This window comes from Sinohyriopsis cumingii, chromosome 3, assembly GCF_028554795.1.
Source record: "Sinohyriopsis cumingii isolate HCF-2022 chromosome 3, ASM2855479v2, whole genome shotgun sequence".
Lineage (NCBI taxonomy): Eukaryota > Metazoa > Mollusca > Bivalvia > Unionida > Unionidae > Sinohyriopsis > Sinohyriopsis cumingii.
In genome coordinates, this window is record NC_142963.1 from 83,338,706 (window position 1) to 83,356,717 (window position 18,012).

At 34.1% G+C, this 18,012-nt stretch overlaps 1 protein-coding gene across 2 annotated transcripts; it reads right to left on the reverse strand.

Moving 5' to 3' along the window:
- Positions 1–715: 715 nt before the first annotated feature.
- Positions 716–15,249, reverse strand: LOC149803212 (cytoplasmic phosphatidylinositol transfer protein 1-like). 2 transcript variants are annotated; one of them, XM_089952839.1, is made up of 3 exons: positions 14,641–14,843; positions 2,527–2,675; positions 716–842 (listed from the first exon to the last, which is right to left on the reverse strand). In XM_089952839.1, the coding sequence occupies exons 1-3, from the start codon at positions 14,686–14,688 to the stop codon at positions 746–748; spliced, it is 294 nt and encodes a 97-aa protein (XP_089808965.1). In that variant the 5' UTR covers positions 14,689–14,843; the 3' UTR covers positions 716–745. The 2 variants fall into 2 exon arrangements, 1 of the variants encoding a protein (XP_089808965.1); XR_016420157.1 differs by lacking the exon at positions 14,641–14,843 and adding an exon at positions 15,015–15,249 and having other exon boundaries at positions 735–842.
- Between the last annotated feature and the right edge of the window lie 2,763 nt (positions 15,250–18,012).

The following is an 18,012-nucleotide window of genomic DNA, read 5'->3' on the forward strand; positions in this document are numbered from 1 at the left end:
TTGTGAGGCTGTGAATCATCCTATGATTTTCTGAAGTGCACTTGTTTTCTGTCTGAACATTACATAATTTCTTGAGCCCACCAAACATTTTCTCTTTATTAAGTGTTTTGTTTACTGGCTCTCAGATAAATACCTTGCATGGGTGTTGGGATCCCACTCAAAGCTTCCCTGCCTATTATATCACTAGTATAGCTAGAAAATTGTAGGCTTCAGTATCAACAGTTCCTATTTTTTATCAAGAGGCTTTTGAATGTCAGCACATTGTCTATTACAGCATCAGCTATAGTGTAGCTTAATCATCCCACTTTAGTTGCAGCTTTTAGACTGCAGCTTATATAACAATTAATATACACATAAATTCATTTACTATAAGGTAGTGGCCATTTAAAGGGGGGGGGGCTGTGAGTTTCTTTTGAGCTGAAATATATTCTGTTCTTTTATCTCCAGATAATTAATATTTGTTCCAAATATCATGGATATAATCTGGTGTCATTTTGCTATATACCAGAGAAAGATATGATTGTAGTATACCATAGTATGTATCATGGTATGTTCAGAAATACACTCAAGCCAAGCTATAAAGACCATATTTTTATTAAGCAGTTAACCTTTATACATATGAAAATATTTCAATTTTTTTTTTCCCTAATGGGACTATAAAATCTGGTCTTTATACACAAGTGGTCCTAATTGCTAAAGCAGGCTTGTTGGTACATTTTATGCTGCCTATAAAGTATCTCAGTGCTTACATACCTGTAATAGTATAAGGATAGTAATTCCAGGCCTTCTCTGTGATGTAGAATATTCTAGGAATCATTGATCGGATCCAAGGTGGCAGTTTACTGGATCAAAAAACAGGGAAAGAAATAATGTAAAACATATAATAACTTGGCAAATTTAATTGATAATCCATCATTACTACAAAATAGTTTATATTTTGTATGTCTTTTATAAATACACTGAAACATTGTGAAAATGGAAACATATATCTCGATTGATCAAGACAATTTTGAAGATATCTTTAGTCAAATAAACTTTCTGACTTCACATGGATTTGAGAAAGTATGCAAATGAATATAAATTTGATATAACACTTCAAAATATCTCTACATTGCACCAAACAGAAAATTATTAACTTATTTAAAATAAATGTAAACAGTTCATAGAAATATTTGATTTTGACAGATACAACTGTGAAAATCACATTTTTGATTCAGCAGAAATTTTTTTGTTAGTACACATTCTGCAAAATTTGGTCAAATTATCTTTTGTGTGCATCTGCTTTTCTGCCAAATTTGGTCAAACTAATTTTTTAAAGGTACAGTAGTTAAAAGGTTTTGCAATTTTTAGAAACTGACATTTTAATTGTGTATTGGCATCATTGGTTAAAATACAAATTGAAAGGTTTTGTATCAGGATACTTTTCTCACATGTCTTCATGGTCAAATTCTTCAGGTCTCACAGGATAGTTTCGTATTATGATACCTCCCTAATTTTTAAGGTAGAAGGCATGAACCTAATTATTACAAGCCTAGCATTTATAAATTCACACAGAAGCTAAATCTGTAATGTGGTTTAGATTTAGGCTTGAAAATGGGTTGGCTTGTTGGTGACTGACTGTCACAGTAAGATGAGCACTGGAGATCAAATGTGTAACTTGGCTGCAAATGAGCTGTCGACTTGGCTTATATATTTACATGCATCTGCTACAGAGGTAAATATCTAAAAATCTAGATGGTTGATGGGTGATGAAAAGTATGCTAATTTTTTATAGTACTAGTGAACTTCATTCATGCATAAGGCACATAACTGATTCTTTTAGATGCCTTGTCACAGGAGAATATTCAAAATAGCTCTTTGCTGTCAAAAATGAATGTAAAAAAGAGGGGTTGGTGGCAGTGTTGGTTCAGTATAAAAGCCATCAGTTGCATCAGGAATTAACCTGACTGCTGCAGTCAAAATCTCACATGTATACTTTCTACAAAAAATCATTAGTTTGTTTTTATTAGTATCTTCAGTATAAAATTATTCTCATTTTTCTGCAATAGGTCATTGTCGGATGAAAATTCACCAGATAAACTGTCCAGTGAAACCTCAGAATTTCGTTTTGAGCACAAGTTGTTTTTCCATTTCTAGTAATGGCAGCATAAATGAAGATGGATCAGCATTAATTTTACAACTGACAGCCCATGATGATACTACTTGTACATTTTTTTTATTGTAATAGTGTTTTTAATAAAAAAGTTGAAACTAATAAATACCAATTTTTAACACACAAGTCATGATAGACTATGCATACCAGACACAGTCCCATACAATAAGCTCACATGGCCCTTTACTGCTAGTTGGGCTAAATGTTCACAAAATGTTGGCAAATAAACTTTTCCACTGGTATGGATTCTGCTGAAGAGTAATACATTAATGGTTCATTTTTACAATAATTTTGCTGATCATTACGAATAGTTTCCTTTTTCCCTCAAGACAATTGCTTACTACGAGTAACCTTTATGAAAGGTCTGACCGTACCTGGATAAATAAACCCGCTTCTCTGTGAATTGTCCCTGGCCATGCACAGGGTCTGTACATGGCTCATTTCTAATGACTTCCACACCTTCGCCCTGCTCACTTTGCTCGTGACTGTGTTTTGCTATCATGTACAACTGACCAATGCGATACTGAAAAGAAAAAAATTGATTTTCCTGTACTGTAAATCTGGTTAGAATTAATTTTTTAAATTTACATATCAACTTTTCTAAGCCTTACTACTAAACAAACAAGGAAAATCCATTATTCATAGGCTGTGATCATAATGGAAACTCTGCATTTTAAATTTTGTGAACTAAAACTTAATTTCCTTGAGAATTATTGAGACAAATTCAAGATTGTGTTGTCTTTTTTGTCAAAATCTCACTCTTAGGTAAGCAACATTTTGAGGAATTGTGGGAAGGCTACATAAATAACTAAATGCTCCACAAACTTTACCTCAGAAAATTTACCTGCTGTAGTACGTAAAGTCCTCACATTTTTCGTAGTTATTTATGTCCTCCCACCAATGACCCCATTGTCTAACCCTGCTCATATAATCAGATCATCATCTCACAACAGAGTATTTGGAGGCAGGCTTATTTCAGTATTTGAAAAAAAACTGGACTGGTTTCCTTTCTTCTCACTCCAGGTATAATAAAGGTTTAATCTTCATTTTTATAGTTATAGAAATGCTATTTTAAATAAATAAGACATGAAATCGTGTAATTAAACTACTGGTACTTCTCAGAACTCTGCAAAATTATCAAAATGCAAGAACAAAAAAATAGTTTGTCCCAAAACCTTATGTAATTAATATGCCCTAAAACAAGGAAATGCATTTGAGAAAATGTGGATTTATATCCTCAGGTAATCTCCAGCTAGGCATGAGTGAAGTATCATAGAATGACCAAAGAAGGATCTGACAAAATTTGCACCCAAAATTCAGCAACTAAAGATGGCTCTAGGCCATGCATACAGTTGCCTACCATATGCCGAATTTGGGTTGCCCAGTGACTGACCATTTCATTTTGAGAGGTCAAGCTTTTCCTTTGAAAACAAATTCTGGCACTCACATAGCTTGAAAACAATAATGGAAATTTTCTAAATTACTGGCCATTAAAATGCTTGAAAACAATATTCTTGCTCTTTTTTATAGGAAAGAAAAATCACACATGTACATGAAATACTACTACCTTCATAATAACTTGTACATACATGAAACTACTGCTTTACGCAAATAATTAACACTCCAACTAGAGTAACAGATAAAAGTGCTACAATCACTGATCAGGTTTATACTAACAAACATCCAAACATAAGTGAAATTAATGTGCCAGTGTATGCATTTTATGATCACTATCCAGTCTGTATAATTACACATGTTCCCGATTGTCTAAAAAGGGTCGCCACTCAGAAATACAACAGATTAAATAGTCTGATGTGGAAAAAGTCTTAAATGAATTTATACGCAAACTCTTACATTTAGTTTTCAATATAGAAGATGTCTACACTGCCTTGGACACAATGTATCAGTTGTTAAATATAGTCTTAGACAAGCATGCCCAATAAATAAAATAAAAAGGGTTAAACATCAGATTACAGCAAAGTGGACTATCACCGAGATCAGTGAAACCAGGCACCTAAGAGGTCAACTTCAAAGAAGAATGACTTAAAAAAAACTATAGAAAATGGAGGAATAAAGTTAAGTACCTGGTTGATAAGGCAAAAGAAGAATACTATAAACAGGCTATTGATGAAAGTAAGAGTATTTAGACGGTGTGGAATAATTTAAAAGAGCTGAATCCATCTCTGAACTGTTGTTTCCCTGCTCGACATAAGCAAAATGATGGCATAGAAATATTTATACAAGATATTGTTAAAATGTTCAATAATTTCTTCACAAGAACCTCCAGTAACTAATCAGAACCTGATTAACAACACAACTAAGCTTGATCCCCTTCCGACATTTATACTGTACGAGATAATTCCTCATGTCAGATGATAAATATTTTTCAATAGCTAGTGTTGTGAAGCTGAATTTTTGATATGCACAAGCTGTTGAGTTTTAATAAATCCTCTCTACTGGGTGGCATTGGTCCACAAATTCTAAAAAATTGCTGCACCAGTAATAACAGTCATTAAACCATCTTATACACTTCAGTGTAATGAGTCACGACTTTCCAGCTATCTTGAAATGTGCATGGATACACCTATCTTTAAGAGTTGAGAAAAGGAGAATAAAGGGAACTAAAGGCTAATATATATTCCACTTAAATTATCAAAATTAACTTAAAGGCAGGTAGCTGTGCAGGCCTCATGAACTTTTTGAAACTCACTTTCTATTTCATAAGGCACATTCTGAATTGTGAAAATATCACCCATGCAGATCAGAACTCACCAAATCAACAGATTCTCAACTACATGAAAATGATAAAAGTTCTTTGACTGGAATTGTTTTCCTCTACTTCATTAAAAAAGGTGTCAACGGGTACTAGCCTGTTCATAATTAATGGGTAATAAATTAGCTACAGGGTAGCCATTTAGTTTATGTAAAATAAAACCCAATATGATTCAAGTTCAAATCCAAGATTATATAGGGCAAACGTCAGGAGCTAGCTAGATATAGAATAACAAGTACAGTTTGAGGCTTGTGTCATTTGACATTTATCCTTCGTAGACCTCCATCTATTGATCTTATTTTTGACCATTTGGCTCTATACATCAGATAGTTTCCTTATTTTCTATTTATAGTAACTGTATACCACACATTTCCAATAAACAGAAAGGTTTCTTGAATTTGAAACCATGTGTCACAGATTCATTATAGTCTGATACAGTCAAGTGACAGACAAGTCTATACTGAAAAAAATATGATACCAAATAAAAAGTGAAACCAGCTTTATCAATGTTATGCGTGGATGTTATATAACTAAAAAAATTGCTAGAGGGGAGGGATTTTGTTTACTGAACATGTTGCATTAGGAAAAGGAAAACGCAATAAGAGTTTTACAAATTTTGAAACAGGATTTCTAGTGATGTAATACAGTGTTATGAATTTGTAGGCTTGACTTTATGACCTTTCAGTGAAAGCTAAAAATGTGATGTCGACTAGTTAAAGTGACTTTGTGTATAATTTGTTTTGTCTGTATTCTTGTACTAATCCACAAGGAATGGGCAATTTGTGACAAGAATTTTAACTAACCGCAGATCCATGGAAGTAGCCAAAATAAATGTAGGGATTTTGTACAGTTTTCTGTAATTATGGCATGTAATATATAGATTACTCTTTTAAGCTCAGAATATGCTTTTTTGCCACTCATTTGTAATAATTACTCTTATACCCCCAGGGGGCTGACATGTATGAACCTATGACAAAGCAGTTCAGGTTCACATTAATGTAATTTTCAATAGGCAGTTTCTGTATATCAGTTTCTGCATGGAGCTGCTCCAGAGTATCTTCAGGGTCTAATTAGGCCTTATTCACATGACTAGGTTTTATCCCTAAAGCTGCAAAGCCTCTTAAGTTATAGTTGTTATTGTTGTAGGGTTTAATGCCATTTTTCAGCACACAATAGGCTATACATGGCGGCCAGTATTAATGGTGGAGGAAGAACCCGGGAAAACCCCGTAAAGAACCACCGACCCACGAGAAGCTCCTGGCAAGCTTTCTCACATACCCACATTGGCTGAATCCGAGACTTGAACCCACGCAGACAGGTGAGATGGCAGTGATCCGTAACGGACAGCGCTTCTAAAGTTATAGCACAAAAGGGAAGCGTGATGGAAAACATAAAATATTGACATGTGACCTTGATCTTCATGATAGGACCTTCAGTGTAGTTACACTGCAATTTTCTCATAATCATACACAAGCTTCAGCTTCATCCTTTGCTGGATTAAAAAAAAGTAACCAAAAAATTGTACCAACATTCCTGCCATATTTGTTATCACACTTTACCAGAACCATGTATTTTTTTAATATTTTGGCCTAACAGCTCTTGTTGTTGTGGGTTTAATGACATTTTTCAGCACAAGACAGGCTATACATAGCAGATAGTATAACTGGTAAAGTAGGAATCCAGGAAGAATCATTGACGCAAGGAAAGCTACTGGCATGCTTTCTCACATATCCTCAATGGCCATGCCCAAGACTCGAACCCATCTGGACAGAGGTGAGATGGCAGTGATTGGTAAAGGTGAGCACTTTAGACCACTATGCCACCTGCCCCCCCCCCCCCCAACCATAGAAAGAAAAGAGTGAATGAAAACTTAGAATATTTAGATATTTAGTTGTGACCTTGACCTTAAAGATATGATCCCTAATGTGGCAGGAAACACATTTTCTAATGATGATATATAGAAGTACTTCAAGCTTTATATCTTACTCACTAGCTGAATGGAAAGTATCATGGGAAAACTTAAAATATGGCACAAAGACCTTGACCTTAACACAATAACCCTAATGTGATTTGTGATGCATCTTGTAATGATGATATATAAAAATCTGAAGTTTCATCCCCCAAATTTGAAACATCTGTAATGCTATAAAGTGGAATAGAATGTACAAGGAAAACTTAAAAATATAGCCATTATCTTGACCTTGAAGACAACCCCCAAGTTGTTTGTGATATACCTTCCAATTTACCAAATTTAATCTCTTAATCTCAACTGGCTTGAAAAGTATAGAGCAGAATGTAAAGTGTGAGGCAGAACTTCAAATACTGAGCCACAACCTCTACTGTTCACTAAATGCCATGACCTCAACTTTGAAGATAGGTCCCCAATACTGTTCACTAAATGCCTTCTATATTGTCATGTATAACATGAATCCCTCACAAAGACTGATGCTCAAATGACCCCCCCCCCAAAAAACTTCCAGGAATAAAGATAAGACCATTTCTTTTTTCAAATACTGAGCGCTGAAACCATCTGGTGGCCAAATTTGATGCAAGATTGTCAGAATTTTCATGTAAGACCCACTGTAGCCTTCTAATTATCAAACGGAGTAGCTGGCTTCAAAATTAAAAGTGCAAGGCTAAGTCAATGTAGATGCTTGCAATTATGATAAAAGCTATAAAAGTAAAAGGTAAAAAAAGTAAAAAAGTAAAGGGTTTTGAGCCATCTGCTGGCCACTAATAAGAAGTTTGAACCAGATACCATAAGAAGTCAGTGAAAACCCCATGTGATATGACCACTCATTCAAAAATAGTTGTGAAAACAAGACGTTCAAAAAGGCTGCCATTGTGGTCACTAATTCGATGATTGATTGAACAACATTTTCACTTAGGACAAAATAGACTTTGAGAAAGATGTGTGTGTAAAGTTTGGTTGCAATTCCCCCAGTACAACAGGAACAGTGATAAACTTGTGCCAATGAACACTGGATGGAAAGGGCATTGCACAATCTCTTCTGGTTTATGACCAATAGACTGAAATATACCAAGTCTCATTCCTTAACTTCAACTGGCTTAAGTTATAGAACTGAAAGAAAGTGTGACCTTGAACCTAAAGGACTCCCAACTGAGGTAAGTGACATCTTCTAATGATGATGTAAATGTACATGTGTACGGAGTTTCATCACAAAATATCAAATAGTTTTAATGTTACAATACACACTCATTAATAAATCAAGTCAAACAGCAAGCAACAAATAATTCTAATTTGCACTAGCAAAATGAGCTTACAGATCTGGGTATATGTTGCTTATTTGACCGACTACTACATGCAAAAACTGAAGATACAGATCTGCTGGTGCATTATTTGCCAGCAGATCTCTGTGTAGTTTACAGTTGGAGTCATCTTATAAACAAGTATTGACAGTAGTGAATGGAACCAAAAATATGATGAAAAGGCAGTGACATATATCAAACTATAAGGCACATGTGACATTTCCTATCATGATGTCATATCTGAGGGTTTGTGCATTATTTAGCCTTACAGTGAACCCTCCCTAATCCAGACACTGCCAGGGCCAACATTTTTACAAGTGACCAGCATGCTGAGGTTCAATAAATAGTAAAACAACTTTATTTGTAAAAAAATATTTAGCCAGACTACAGATGAGGCTGGACTATGGTAGTTTTGCTATATCAGAGAATTGATATTATTGGATTTTATATAAGTAACTTGAAGTAAATATTTATATAATCCACAGTGAGTCTATTTTATCTTACCACACAGGTACACCAACTATCCAAATGATCAAACTGCAAATGAGCTACATGTAACTATTGGCAGACATCAGATATTTATTAGATTTATTCCTTACTTCCTTCCTTGCTGATCTTGTTGGCTAAGAAGCCCAAGGTTACATTTTCTCTTTACCATTCACTTTCAAATAAAAGTCCACAGGTATGTTAATGTTCCTTACTGATACACTCTATATATATATATATATATATATATATATATATATATATATATATATATATATATATATATATATATATATATATATATATATATATATATTCCAGTATCAGCAAGAAGTTAAATAAACTAGTTGACATAATAGAGTTAGAAGGTTGAATTCCTGTAGAAACAGCCATGTAAAGTTTTGCAAACATAACCATTTTTCTGTTTTATTTGTTTGTCTTGTCTACATTATGTATTTGCCTTTGAGAAAGACTCATTAAAAAGTTGAAAGCACTCCGGCTAGCAAGATACTAGTCTCGCACTGTTCGTTGTCAGTTTATGGCATATATATATATATATATATATATATATATATATATATATATATATATATATCAGTTTCTAGGTTTATTGGGGTATAATAGAAATGTTGGTAAATTTTTTCAATGCCATTCAAGATATTTTATAAATCATACCTTTGCTAAGAGAATAAATATTAATCATCCATCCACCAGTATAGCAGATGGTAGTTCCAAAGTAATCCATAATAAATCATTTTGAATAAAATAAAAAAAATCAGTGTGACTCCATTTCCAAAGTCAAGAGCATGTTCCCATGCTGCAAAATAGTCCCCCTTTGCCACTGATATATAATCATGTTCATGACAATACAAGTCAAAGTTTTCATTTTATTTTCAATAAACAATTTACAATGTTAATTTGTAAATAAAGAAAGATTGTACTGTTTATAATGTGTATAAAACATTTAGAATTTAAATACAAATGTACTAACAGACTATACAGCAACATATGGCATGTGGCCTTGTAAGTGCAGACTAGGTTTTTGTACTGCAGACATGTCAAATATCACATTATGGTTTAAGTGGCTGCATGATCTTGGATGACTTCACTCATGTAACATTTTAGTACCATATATACTCACTTATATGTCCAGTCTAACTGCAAACAACATGCATCATGCTTTAAGGATTGCCCACTCAATCCAGTGAACATAGGGGCAGGGGATTAAGTGCATTTTTGAGTAGTGTTAGTCCACTCAGTCTGGTGGACCCCTCAAGACACTCCAAAATACACTCAATCTAGTGGAATTCCATTGTGGATTTTATTGCAACTGTAGTCAGTTTTATGGCATCCATGCTGATTAGATCTACGGTATTTGCTCCATGTCTTGACACACTAAACAAACAGATGGAAGATACCCTGAACACCCTAAATCCAATCTCAATGGGTGTCAGTTTCCTACATTTACCTGTGCAAACTATACATTGGTAACATTTCATACTGTATGCATGAGCTACAAACACATACCTGTTACATCATAAATTCCCAAGACTGAAGCCTACATTAAGAGTAAGCTTTGGCTTTCTTTTCCGCCTTGATTCTGATCTCTTTTTACTGGAGATGATGCCCACCCAGGTGTAATTGCAATGTTAGTTTTGCTTTTATTCTGAAAATAATGATCGATGATACTTGTCGCCCTTCATGTGCAAATCATGAGTCCTTGCCCCTGAGGGGCTAATAATACCTTCAAATTTACATTACAGGAACCTTGATCTTAAATGAAGTCCCTTTAAACCATTGTTCAATTATTACATATATTGATGCAGCAGCATACAGGTATATCAGTGCCATCGGAAAAACTGTACAACTACTAACACTTTTAACTGGATACACCATTTGTGCATGTGTATGTGTGATCTTCTGGAGAGAAAATGAAGTAGATAATGATTTTACAAATACATTATCTAGAATAAATATAAATATAATGATACAGTAATCTTGATTATGGATCATGTTTTTTTTTGGTGGGGGGGGGGTGACCATGGGGGAAAAAGTTAGTATCAGCAATGCTAAAGAGGGACAGTTGTTCAATCAGAAACAAATATTTTGTTTTCATTTGACCTAATGCATGATGGATGTAGGGTCATATAATAAACTCATTTAACATTATGGCCAGATGAATTAAAAATACTGATTGGCATTATTGTATAGATCTGAGATTCCACCCTACCTTATGTAAATCAGTTTCCAATTCAATGCACTAACATATGTTCACATTCAACAGTTGTGTTTTCACCATTACTCTAGCTCAATTGATACATGTCTGTGCAATATAAAAATGCAATGATCATAATGGCCAATTGCCAAGGTTACTAAGTGGAAAATTTATCTTTTCCACTTAGTGGAAAAAATAATTTAATTTTCCATTAGCTGTAAGCCTGGCTTTGGCACATCGGTACTGAATGTCACCTTTGAACTTAATTAAACAGGTCCAACTTTACCTGTACCAACTGGTCTAAGTTGTCCTTTATAAAAAGGCACTGAATCAAGACGAATTGGGGTTGGTTATACACTGTTCAAAAACCTGGACAGAGTTAAATATCTTCAGCTATAGAATTTGTACATATGTAATAGATGTACATATATTTGGTCCCAGTTCTTTCCTTCTCTCTCTTCCACTTTTGAAACCACAAATCTCAGAGATAGGAATGTCAGGGGATATAACTATCTTTAGCTTCACGAATTTGTTTACTGCTTTGATTCCTGAACAGTGATCTGCTTTTATTGTACATTTTAATATAGATTTAGATGTTGGAATGCATTTTTTTTACAGCGACAGAACAAAGACCTCAACATGTTTTTATAATAACATTTAAGCTGCCAGTGGATTGAAAATAATGCAAGAATTTGTGTATGAAGTCTCATTTCAGTAGCGGAACTTGGTCTCTTTAGCTTTATTGATGTTGACCACTGCATAGGCCAAGTTGTCCCTCAAATATACGACACTTCGGTCACAAGCCTTACTGTGTTAGAACTTAGAACTGATGAACTAAGATAATTTCAGTGAGGTTATTTTGTGTCTAAAATGATTTTCTTTATGATAAACATTAACGATTACGTTTATTTTCTATAAATTGGTTCAAATTACTTAACTGAAACAGTGTCACATCAAGATTATTTTCATAAGAATTAAGTATTTAAATATAACAAAGAATGGCTTAAACACTAATGATGATTTGTTTCAAATATTTTCAGTTCTTTTCTACTTGAAGCCTACCTTACAGAATCAAATATAAACAAACATAAACCAAAACCATCAATGTGATATTTATTTTCATAGTGAAGGGACCCATATTTAATTTGAGTAAAGTGAGAGTCACATGTGACAGTCAGTTGTTGAAAATCCAGTTAACGATGAATGTCATTTACAATCTATTTGGATTATGTGCTTCATTTTTCATTTCTAGAACTCTCCCCCCACCCCCAGCAAGATCCTAATTTTGATCAGTACATCAATTTTATGAAATCTGTAGCAAGTACCAAAAATAATGCCTGTAAATAAGCACTCAAATTGGGTATCAAACTGAAATGAAGCATCCTGGATTTAAAGCAATAAAGGCTATATTCAAGTTAATAATAATATTTAAAAAACCAGACACACAATGGATATTTAATGCAGGTTTCTCTGTACAACAATTAAGCACAATTTGGTGGTCTATTGTTTCTCTTAAATAGGTGGGTAAAATAAATGATGTATAAAGTTAGGTGAGATACTCTTAAGACCTCTGCATTGTTTGGTACCTGAATGAGTATACCATATGACTGAATAAGTATTTGTTTACCCTGGACTAAGCAACAATTGTTGACATTATGCATTGAAGACACACATAAAGAAGACTCAATAGCTTTATTGCTGGGAGATGAATAATAATTAGATTCACAATTATTAGCTTGTTAATTAGCTAATAAAGTTTTGAAAATAAGTGATTTTTTTTTTACTCTTCAAGAATATAAACACTTCCTGTCAAATTAAGTCAAACTCTTAGTAGCACAAGGAATAGGTGTAATTATTGCAAAGATTTGTGGAACCACACCATGATCATGCTCTAACAAAGTGCTTTACTGTTGGGATTGCATATACATTTGTAGTACCTAACTAAAGTACATGTTATACCTGCAATGTTGGCATTCAGTACCAAAAATTTATGTAATGTGTATAATATTTAACATTTTGAGATTGCATACCTTTTAAATGGTTGAGTACGTAAATATTTTTGGACGATAAAAAATAAAGAAACTGGAAAATTTAATGTTGTACACTATAATACATTGCGTATGTTGAAAGCAATTTGTACTCTTATTTTATAGTTACAACTGGACCATATGTCCTCTCATCTTGTCCCAGTTTAGTACCTGGTCACCACTGTAAATGTTCACAGATCAATGAATTTTTATCTAAGTTTTTTAATTCAATTAAGATGCATTCAACAGATCAAACTGAAAATACTTCTGTTAGTCTATACTAAAAATATACTTTAGAACAAAAATTAATAGTATATGTGCCAAAATGACCATGCTGGCATATACTTTAATCCACATCAAGATGAAAGCATGTACCCCACCAAGATCATGCTTTGCTGTTTTGGTTGGAGAAATCATGCAAAGTAGCATCCAAAAACAGCTCAGACCTGAGTTGTTAATGCATGAATGCATCTCCATTAGGTCTGTTTAGCACCAATAACTGCAGTGTGCAGAAGCATGAAATAAAACAGAACACAATTAAAAAAACACCAAAATGCACTTCAATTAAATATTCAATTAAATTTATAAACCATAGTCTGTCATTTGTTGCACAAGTCACAACATAAATAATATAATATTAGTTATATAACTGTGCAGATGAAGTTAGAATAAAATAAATATAAGCAGACAAGTTTTTAACTATGAAAATATAAGAACAAATATACAGAATTTATAACACAGTACTTTAAAGTATTAGGTTTAATGACAACATTTAATAATTCAATTTCTAACGGACCTCATAAGTTTTAATTCACAATGATAATGTAAAATTATAATGGTAACATAATTTAATAAAATAAAAACACATAGTACTTTAAGGGTAATCGGGTTGAATTAATCCTGTCTTATTTAATCCTCTTTGTCCTCATATCAAAAGCAAAGAACTTAATTAAAGCATATTAAACAGAACAAATATTCTTTATGTTTGCAGTTCCTTATCAATTTGCTCTCCAATTCTTGAAAAATCAAATTTACTATTGCATCACATTTTGTCAATAGCAAAAGTATTAGACCAACAAGGTGTTATCCACCTTTCTCTGTTCTTTTGATACGAGTTTGTGGCAGTAATATCGGGGGGAAAAGGCGAGAACAACTTGCTGTTTAACAAACATACATGTTACTCTGTTATAATTATATAACAAATATTAAATTATGGACGTTATGAATTATACATTAACAACTAATGATATTTTTTGGTATGTGCAACCACAGGAGTCCGACGTTTTATCAATAAAGTACGGCGAAATCTCTGACAACATGAAATCACCTTATCGGTAGTATAAATGAACATAAGTGTTCATTAATATTACCGATATGGTGATTTCATGTTTTCAGAGATTTCGCCGTATTTTACTGATAAAAAGTCAGACTCCTGTGGTACAACATAAGTGAAATATGAAGTGATTCAGTGTTTTAATGTGTTCCGGTTTTTCTTCGCATCCAACAACTTGTAGTTAATTATTTGCGCCTTATGCCTACCCTAGTCCTACCCCACCAGGACGATACGCGGTTGTATCAACATTTAATATCTGCTTTCTGACATTAACATGTACTATTTACAAGTCGCATCCCCCTTAAAATATCGCATAAAAAACGTAAATAAAATAGTGAAAGCTTGCAATGCGAAGTCTAATGTAGAAACGGTAGATGTACGAACCTCTTCCACACTCAGTGGCATACATATTCGATATTCCTTTAGATGCATTATACAGGCAACTCTGTTAACCAGTTACTGATTGCAGTGGCAATTAAATGATGGACTATATTGCAAAGATACACTTCAATCATTCGGCTTTAGCGGCGTACGCCACATGTTACGACAGCAAAAGCCGAGGATGTCGCAATTGTGATTTTGTGTCCTTCCGCTGCCCAAGTGGTCCATTTGAACGAAAGTAGTTCAGAATATAGCTTGCAAATGCATACGGACATAGTACACAATTAATTTTACTATATGTTCTCTACATTTGTTTCTCAGTACTGACCTTTCCATTGTGTGACAATCAATGCAAATCATATGTTAATCTAAAATACCTTCAAAGATGACTTCACGGTGAAGTTCTTGTCAAAGGTTGACCTGCTCTTTTTTTAGATCATTGACTGTCAACATAACAGCATGTAACCAGAACACGTATTTCACTTCCTGATCATCACCAAGGCCTTATTACTCACTGTGCACTGTCGCCAAAATACATACAGACAACAACACCCTGAGCTCATATTATCAAGAATAAACAGTTACCTTTAAATCCCTACCAAAACTGCATAAATAAAACTCATCTATCACCATCAAAATGAGAGAGGAAAAAATGTTCTAAAAATAGACTAGAACTACATTCGTGGGTGGAAGTAGTAATTGTGATGTAATTCCATACGTCTCTTTCTCGACTTAATGAATGTAGTCCTCTCTTATCTTCGTGGTAATGCGAGAGTTAGGATTAAGGCATTATTGGTCTTGATTAAAAGTTAAATTGTATTGGATAGAATATGAACATTTGTGTGGTTGTTTGCTGTTTAGAATATAAGTTGCAGTCGGTTGGCTTTCCCCCCCTAGACATTATGGAAAAGACAGAGTATGTTATTGGCCGATCGTGATAGGACTCTGGCCACAAGTATTACTTCCGGTTTAATACATGAGTTAGATTTAGTCATTTTTGGTATTGATTTAATTTAAGGTATTTTTTTTTTTTATTCTTTAGAATATGACCATTATGGTGTGGTTGTTTGTGTGCATTTTGGTGACAAGGGACAGTTGAGTAACCAGGTAATAATGCTGATCTGGAAGTGAAATATGTGACTCACTGCATAGTGCTGTATTTACAGTCCAGCCTCTCAAAATAATGCCGGATAACCTATCACAAGAACTTCACCGTGAGTTCATCTTTTGAAGGTATCTTAGATTAACACAAGATGTATCAGGATTTGGACGCAGTGTATGTAGTGAACATATAGGAGAAATAATTGTGATCCGAGTCTGGTACCCTGGCCGATTTTTACCACATTTTGCGGGTTTAGCTTAGAAAGAAGAGTAACAGAATGGAGAGCACTCTTCGCCATAACCGCTAAATAAGTGTAAAAAGACACCCACCCACCCACCCGCCGGAACTTATGAAGTTTGAGTGTAGAGCTGAGACAAGCAAACTACACAACGACATGGTTGCAATTTCTAGACCTAATTAATTAGTTGTACAAGTACGAACAGGAACCAGTGTACAGAAATGGCGTTCTGTTCCATCCGGATACCCTGGGTCGTTGGTATAAAAAAAATAAGTGTTGAAGGTGAAGCTCTACAGTTTCGTGTTTTTCATTGTTAGAATTTAAAGAGAAAGAATTTCCCCGGGTTTCCTCACTGGTTAGGGGACGTCCATTAATTATGTCAACAATTTTTAGGCAATTTTTTACTCCCCTCCCCCCCTTGTCAACAACTGTCAAACTTTCAGTGACCTCCCTAATAAAATTATGTCAAATTTTTTCTACCCCCCCCCCCGCAAACTAACAATATTTTATACGGCTGGCTTTTATGCTAAAAATAGAATTATGGAAATTAGAAGGCCTACAAATAAATTTTAGTACATTTATTTTACTTGTTTAACAGATTTCAAATTGACTATAACACTTTGAATTCATGAAAAAAATCGAGACTTTATATTCTAGCTTCTATCATCTTCCTATGGGGAAGCCAAATGTTCCTCAATTGTTATAATGGGCATAGTGGCTGATTCATTAATTTCTTCAGATTAATACCATATGTGGTTAATCTGTCTACAATCTACAATCTACACTGAATAAAAACAAAATATGATGATGCAAGACTATGACTTCCTTGGCAAGAGCTTAACCGGTTTAGGATTAAACTGTTGGGCTGTTGACGGGCGAGCGAGTGTGTGCCATACCAACGCACCAACTAATTTCCTCTTTTTTGATTTATTAAATTTATTGTAAAAAAATAACATTGTTGACGTCAATTTATCTTGAACTCCCCCCTCCCCCATGTCAACAATTGTCAAACTTCTTCAAACCCCCTCCCCCCATTTTGTTGACATAATTAATGGACGACCCTTTATACTGGCTATTTTAAAAAAAGACCTCACATATCTTAGGTATTGTTCCAAGAACCCTTTATTCCTTTTATTTTGGTGTATGATTGATGGGAGTAATATGGGTTATTGAGTAAACAAGCTTGGCCTTACTCCAGATGTGCATCTTTCAAAAACGGCTAGCTCCGCTTGGTCATTTTCACTTCCTGTGCTTCAGAGGTAAATTGTATAAAAAAAGATCTGATAACTTTTTTTACATTTTATATATGTAGTAATTCATCCATTGCACTTTCAGAAACCAGTGTTGTCTAGTTAGACAAAATTCATTTTCACTGTTTTAATAGGTGCTAAAGATAGTGTACTAGCAGCAGAGAGGGTGAACAGACCACTTAGGGGAATGGTCACCCTTGTGTTTTACCAAAAAAAATAGTGACCACTCATAGAGGTCAATTACCACGTCTACGATTATTGTTTGTCCCAAACAGAACCGTAGACGCCCCTCTCTGCTGCTATCAATATTGGGAATCATCATCTGAATCATGGGAATCTTCATCTGTTTCATCTTCATCTGAATCTTCGGAATTTGTTCTATGTTTCAAGTAATATTCAAGTTCTGATGGTGGTTTTTCTATTTTTGGATTTATGTTCTTTCTGTGTTTATAATATATCATCAAACTTCTGTATCGATCTCCACCGCAATTTTTACAAATCTGATATAATCCTCTAACGCCGTTGTTACATCCAACACATCTTCGTGGACCAGCATGAGGATTTTTCTTTATAAGATAATTATGTTTCTTGCAATATTCTCCACGGCACTTTTTGTTGCATTTATCTGTTGTTCCTTGACGTAACCACGCACAGTTGTTCATTATATTAATGATATCTGTTTAATTCAATTTAATTTTATCATCACCCCTGTTACCCAAATATTTTATCAATACCCACACGATATCTTGTTCTTGGATCATGTAAATTTATTGTTATAAATCCAT

Excerpts from the sequence above, each read along its gene's own strand:
- LOC149803212 (XM_089952839.1), bottom strand. The coding sequence starts at position 14,688 with ATGCATCTAAAGGAATATCGAATATGTATGCCACTGAGTGTGGAAGAG. Across the intron at positions 2,676-14,640 it reads TGCCACTGAGTGTGGAAGAG|TATCGCATTGGTCAGTTGTA; the intron begins GTTCGTACATCT and ends TTTTCTTTTCAG. Across the intron at positions 843-2,526 it reads AAGCGGGTTTATTTATCCAG|TAAACTGCCACCTTGGATCC; the intron begins GTACGGTCAGAC and ends TTTTTGATCCAG.